General features: G+C 37.6%; 1 protein-coding gene across 1 annotated transcript; it reads left to right on the forward strand.

The window, feature by feature from the left end:
- Positions 1-1,604: 1,604 nt before the first annotated feature.
- LOC104591833 (uncharacterized) lies at positions 1,605-6,635 on the forward strand. The gene is made up of 2 exons (XM_010250884.3): positions 1,605-2,519; positions 5,378-6,635. The coding sequence occupies exons 1-2, from the start codon at positions 1,998-2,000 to the stop codon at positions 6,092-6,094; spliced, it is 1,239 nt and encodes a 412-aa protein (XP_010249186.1). The 5' UTR covers positions 1,605-1,997; the 3' UTR covers positions 6,095-6,635.
- Positions 6,636-7,134: the final 499 nt, after the last annotated feature.

A 7,134-nucleotide genomic window follows, 5' to 3' on the forward strand; every position in this document is an offset into this window, starting at 1 on the left:
TGCCCTTGCTCTTACTCATAAAAAAATAATAATATGTTTTTTTTCTCCTTTCAAACTTTTGATTTTGAATAACAATATAATAAACACTCCCATGCAAGGTGCCAACTAATTGATTGGTAAGGTCCTGTTGGTTATAGACTTATAGTGGTGACTTTCGAATCCTACTTGTCAAATAGGAAAACAATTCCATTTTGGATTGATTTTAAATTTATATTTTATTTCTATTATTAATCAAAATAATTATATTTTGACACATTTTTTTTAATATGGTCAATTAATATAAAAGTCAATGAAAATGGGAATTAACATCCTAAGGCCCCGTTCTCTTTTTGGTAAGTTACTTGTTCGGGCAAATGTAATTACTTGGGTAAGTTTTTCCTAGAAAACACTTACCTCGGTAAGTGTATTTGCCCATGTTCTTTTATTTCCCATGTAAATAAGGTAATGACTATTTTATCCATAAAAATCCATTATTAAAAGGGGCATTTTTGTCCCATTAAAGTGTTAGCAACTTTTTCCCTAGGTGGAAAAGTTATTTACCCGCTTAGGAGATGGGTATCATTTACATGGGAAAATGGTATCCAGGAAAATAAACTTTCTCTGGTCCCTACATAAATATGAAAAATGAACATAGAATTCTTGGTCAATGGGAACCAAAATCCCATTGACCAACTTCCCCCCTCTCAAAATCCAAAAAAAGAACACCCCCTAAATGCCAGACTTAATGAGAGGGAATAAGGAGAAATGTAATAGTTCAAATTACATTTTTATGCCCTCAAAATGGGAGAGACCAAATTTAAAAATAAAGATATTCTTGTCAAGAATAGGAAAGAACGAATGTTAATGTTAATGTCCGTTAATACCTTAAATATAAGACAATGAAAATGATTTGAATAAATAGAAAAGTAGTTGTTCAAATTACATTAATGTTGTTATAAAGAGAGATGAACCAAATTAAAAAATTAAGATATTTTAGACAAACAAAAAAAATCCAATTTCATTGCATACTTTCAATAGTATTATAGATTGAGCATTAAAATTTCTATTCATTTATTTTTATCGTCTCAATTAAAGCTTTTTTTTATTAAAATACAAATTTGCCCTATAATAACTCAAGATCGAAGAGTAAATTCTGTCCAATAAAAATTATAGAAAATAGGACCCATTCACACTTCTAGTCTTAAAAGTATATATATGCTGACAGAAATACATAAGCTCTCTACAAACCGACCTCACAAGATGTTCTGGCCATACATCCTGAACATCTCGCGTACTTATATTTATTATTCATGATGTTCCCAATAAAGACCGACCTCACAACATGTTCTGGCCATACATCCTGAACATCTCGCGTACTTATATTTATTATTCATGATCTTCCCATCACTGATGTATCACGCGCGAATCTACTGTTCTCCACGCTGTACATAGAGGCTGGCTGATAACCAACTACGAGTGGATACGCCAGCGTGGCGGGCAGCAGATCCGGGCTCATGATAATGTACCTGTACGAGGGCCGAGGGGAATCGAATTACTAAAAAGTAGAATCCGGTTCCGGATAGAATCCGATTTCTAAAATGCTACCAAACAACCCCGAATTCAACCCAGCTGATGAATAAAGCAATGCAAGCAAACCAGATCTAATCTACTAGTTCATCAAAATCCTGGATAGATCTCAGTATAAACAAACCGTTTACGCCTGAGTCTTGACTGCAAAACCCCTGGATCTATCTCTTTCTCTCATCTTGAGTCGAACGACCATCCCCAACGTCTAGTTGCTGACAGAACAGATCACCGTATATCATTTCAATAGAAAGAAGAGCAGACTTTACTATAGTTCAGATAAGATGAAACGTGTTCTTCGAAATTCGTAGATCCCATGTCCTCAAGCATCAAGAACCCTATATTCTCTCCTTACGTGGTCTAGCAAGAAGCTAAGAGCCTGAGCCTAATGGGTTCTTCGAGATTCGTCTTGTCTTCGCTCTAATTCGCCTCTGATGGGTTCTTCTCAGTCCGTCCAAGTCGACGACAACGACGACGACGAAGAAGAAAACCGTAACGGGGGAGCCGAACGAAGAGAATTGGAGAAGCCGTTGATTCAGAAGGTTCTAGAACAGGAACCCGAGGTCCTCCCTTGCCACGCCTCGGCAACTCCCCTCTCTCCCCAGCTATCAACGCTGGGCACGCCGCGTCTTGGCCCATCGATCAAGGTCTGGGACCCCTGCAATGTTCTTGCGCCACCGCCGCCGCTGCTGCCGCCGCCAAGGTTCAATAGAAGCTTCTCGTTTGAAGATGATCGAACGATTACGGAAGTTTTCATGATTAATCATGGTGAATGCGGCGTCAATCTGAGACCGGATTTGATTGCGGGGCGGTGGCCGGAAGTGGGATTGACGCCAAATGGAAAGCGGCAAGCGAGGGCGTTGGCAGTGTTCCTTAATTCTCGTGGTGTTCGGTTTAGTGCTGTCTATTCGTCGCCACTGGAGCGGGCTAAGGCAACTGCAATTTTAGTCTGTCAGGTAATTTGCAGGTCTTGTTTGGTTTATGCTTCTAAGATTAAGTTTCTTGTTGTTTGTTAGGGAGTTTAGTTTCTTCGATTGTGTGTGCGCCCATGTAGATTGTTTTTCTGAATGTGCTCTTTCGATTGCTTGTATTGTGGAGCAATGGATATACCGCTAAACTTCATGAGCCAGTTTGCACACCGAGAAATTAATGCTGTCTGTGTTGGAATTGAAATGCCTGAGCAATCTGTGAACCACTCACTATCTAGAGTTTAATAGTCCTTTGATTCTGTGACCAATATGAAGTCCCTAATATACCTAGAAATTTGAATGAACTTATTAGCCACTAAGCCACCTCGAATTTTCTATGGTTCGATGCTGTGAGAAACTGAAAATCAATCATGAAAATTCTATGACCTGTCTTTCTAGGATAGAATCCAGCATACAACCATGTCAAGGACTCAAAGATGCTACCCCTCGCCCCTCCTAAAAGCTAAAACTGCCAACTTCTCACATATATCAACAATGCCTGATGGCTGCTTATCTTATTAAGTTTTGCAATGTCAATATTGACTAATTGAGGCTCTAGAGGCCATACAGATTGGAAAATGGGATTAGTTCAATTTTGATCCCAATGCATATTTTAACCAATAAGATATCCGGGATGGGATAATAACTAGAATGTTTAGAAATTATAGAATGATTTCATGTCTTGAAACCCTAGAGCACTTCGAAAAATCCAAAATGGAGTTGTTCCATTCCACATGTTTCCAAATGCTCCATAATTCTTTCCTTCCCTCTATTGGCACAAACGCTTGTCATTTTTTTTTTTGATCAGTAACATAAACACTTGTCATCTAGAGTTTAAATATGTACTTTTCAATGGTTATATCACAAAGAAATCAATGGTTTTGGATCTGAACTTGTCAAACTTTTGAGCTTCAAAATCAATTGGAACAGTGCATGTAGCCGGTATTTTCTCCTTAGTTCCACTATTTAGATTTGTGATAACATTTATAGCCTTTACACAGAAACATCTCAATTAAATCTAAATGTGAAGTTTGAGTATTCTCTTACGGAGGATTCTTCAAATGCCCTTTTCTGGTAAAGAGTTATTGGAAGAGGGTCATGGAGGTTAGCTTACTATTTAATTAAAGTCAACAAAAAAAGTTCTCTTCCATACAGGTTTAGTTTAGATGAATTCCAAGACAGCTAAATATGATAACAGATTACCTGTCCACCTCAGGAATACAAAAATGGGTTTGCTACTTGTGACTGATGTTGTTTAGTTAGTTTCCCTAAATTACCTGGGATCCTTGCACATGGCAAGTTTGTTTTAAGCTCAAAACTCAAAAGGGGGTGTACATATACCTTTCCATATCCTACAGGCTACATCTATGATGTATGTTTTTTTAGAGTATGATGTATGGAGAAAATTTGCCCATGAAAACTTTGCCAAATATAAGCCATCTTTTAGAGAAAATTTTTAACATTTTCTTTGAAGAGTAAAGAAGAAAATTTTATTAAATTAAAAAGAAAGATACAGCTTTAGTAGGTGTCAAGATAACAACCGAACAACTGAAACTATGAAAGCATGTTTATATTGCAAGCTGGGATCTCAAAATTTTTAAAACTCTAATGGATATTATTAATTGGAAAAAACTTCCATACAAGGTGGACTGGGCACATGAACACATGGACAATCAATAGGGTCTTCTATCCCATGGATGGTCTTTATAGGCTACAGGATTTGTCCATGTGGCTGTATCTTTGAAGATCAAAATATTGGTACACAGTCTGAGCTGCCTATTATCAAATGGCAGCTTGACAGGAAAAAATGCACTGTATGCACAATGCTAAGCTGTGAGAACATGAGAAAACTGAAAATGAGAAAGATTAATGGAGAAACTAAGAATAGAAAGATCAGAAAATTAGTCAATAGAATTATAGAATGCCCTTTCCTCCCTTCCCTCATCCCATAGAAAGTCGTGATTAAAAGCTGAAATTCGATATTTAATAGAGGTGAATGCCAGTTTGATCTATGCTTCTCAGGACATTCATATTGATTCTTGAATATTCCTTGGGCATTAAGACTTTAGGTTTGGGTTAATTAAAATAGTGAATATGCTGATATGCACCATGTTTAAGATGAAGAGGCATTTGCAAAAGTAATATAGATGTATTTACTGTTGAATGTTATTTCCTCACCAATATGATCCATTTACTTTTCTAATACCCCTTTTTCTTGTCTTCTTTAGAAGGACTAAAAGTCATGTTGATAAGACTAATAGAACCAAAACTGATAGCATGATTTGATTTGATGGATGGAAAGCTCACATCCATGTTCTCCTGGGATTTGTAGGCTATTGAAGTTTTCAGAAAGTTCCAATTATTTGATGTAGTAAGAAGACCATTGGAATTCGAATATTTGTGATTCTCCCCTCTTCCCATATTGATTTGATGTCATATGACCTTGGAATTATATAATTGTTGTCAATTAACAGTTGTCTAATTTGTCTTCCTAAAATCTAGGATATGAAGTGTAGAGAACCTTGTCATTTTGACCCTCATAAATGTTAGTTCATTGACTTAGTGTGCAGGAATCAATTGCATGATCTATAACATGCTAGATAGATGCATATCTTCTCCTTTATCTTTTGTAAAGATTAAACTTTCTCATTAACTTAACAAATACTTGACATAGTATGCTTGTGGAATTTTAATATTTCTGATGCTTTCCTCTACTGAAGTTTAGCTGAAACTTTTTCAGAATATATCCAAATATTTGATGTAGTACACTTGTGGAAATTTTGTGTTTCTTTTCTATCCATCTGAAATTCAGCTGAACCAAGTAATTTTTGCTTGAAATTCCACAGGAACTGAATTTTGCAGAGGAACAAATACAATCATCAGATGCCCTTCTTGAGATGAGTGAAGGCCAATGGGAGGGGTGTCTCCGTTCAGAAATATACACACCAGAAATGGTGAATATAATGGATGTAATGCAGCCTGACTTCTCTGCACCATCTGGAGAATCGCTTAGGCAGGTGGAATTCAGGATGGTTCAATTTCTTAATGGCATGGTCCTCAAACTTCCTGAAAAGCTGAGAACTGAATATGTTATGTCACTCCATCAGAATGAGAACAAGGGATTTGCCTGCCACAATTTGCAGGTTACGACTCACTCAACTCAAGATCAAGATGGTCTTATGCTCCCACCTCCACATTGGGATTTGCTTCACAAGCAAAGACAGAGCCCTTCAAAGAAGAAGTCTGGTAAGAGCAGGCTACAGTTTGTAACTACTACTGGAGATCCTGAGGTAGAGGATGAGATCTCTCCCCGGGAACCTAACAACTTGGACCAGCTTCATGATATGAATGTCAGAAGCTCTTCCAATCCCTCCTTTTCAATTGGTATTTTCACCCATGCAATGCCAATTAAGTGTCTTCTCACAGGACTCCTGGGGTGTAGCCCGACAATGGCTAGTAAGATCTGTATAGATGATTCTTCAATGACAGTATTACAGCATTCAATAAAAACAGGTTGGCAGATAAAAACAATGAATGATACAGCACATCTCAGGCTTCTCTAGGCAAGCCCAAGAGTTATTAACCAGCCTTCTTTGGCTTCTGCAAATGGACAAATGACGTAAATTACTGTATTTGGGCAGAGGCTGATATTTATTCGAGTTTTTTATTCAGTTTTTCTACTGCTGGCTCTTGATTTTAGCCAGTTGATTGGTTTTTGGTTCCATGTCTCTGCTGTTCATGCTTCTCCTCGGATCCAATCATCCAAGGCTCTGAAATTTTGGCCATTCAGTCACTGTCAGGTGTTATTTAATTATCATCGACAATACTTAGCAGCTGTGTGTCATGTATTTTACAAGCTTCGAATTCCGCGGTTCATCCAAAAAAAAAAGCTTCCAACCCCACAGAATAGGAAAAAGCTGTGTAGAGCTGGAGCTTTCTCATATATGGAGTAATTCTTTCGATCTGTAGCATTACAGCCTTACAGGTGTTGTTTCGTAGACTATGAGATGAAAATATTGCACAATCTGGATGAAATTAATTGTATCGGAAACAGACAAATTTGCGTCTTAAGATATTACATACATTTGATTTGAGTTTGTTGTCGAATGACTTGTGCAGTTCTTCTTCTTGATGGGATGATGTTTGGCATCGATGATGATTCCTTATTGCCGATAATCCAGAAATCGGTGATTTTTGAAAAATCACCAAAAAAATTGTTGTTTGGTATCATTTATGCTATGTAAGCAATTTATTTGATACTGATTCTCAATGGTGATTATTTTTCTTTGAAATCATTCTTTTCAGACATGTTGGATGCCATGTCATCCTCCAAAAATTTGAATCACTTAAAAATCGGGAAATCACAAAAAATGGTGATCCTTCGAGATGGGCCAATTTCAGGAATCATTATTCTGCCGATTTCTCAAAATCACAAAATTCAACCAACCAAATAGGAATGGCAACGGGGCGGGTTTGGGGCAGGGCACCCCCTCTCCGTCTCCGCCCCAAAGTCATGATACCTTGCCCTATACCTGCCCTGTCCCCGGTGGCGGGGCGGGACATCCATTTCCCATAAGGGACGGGGAATTCCTGAATTTTCTCC

Source organism: Nelumbo nucifera, chromosome 4 (genome assembly GCF_055504915.1).
Source record: "Nelumbo nucifera cultivar China Antique chromosome 4, China Antique-T2T, whole genome shotgun sequence".
NCBI classification, from domain to species: Eukaryota; Viridiplantae; Streptophyta; class Magnoliopsida; order Proteales; family Nelumbonaceae; genus Nelumbo; species Nelumbo nucifera.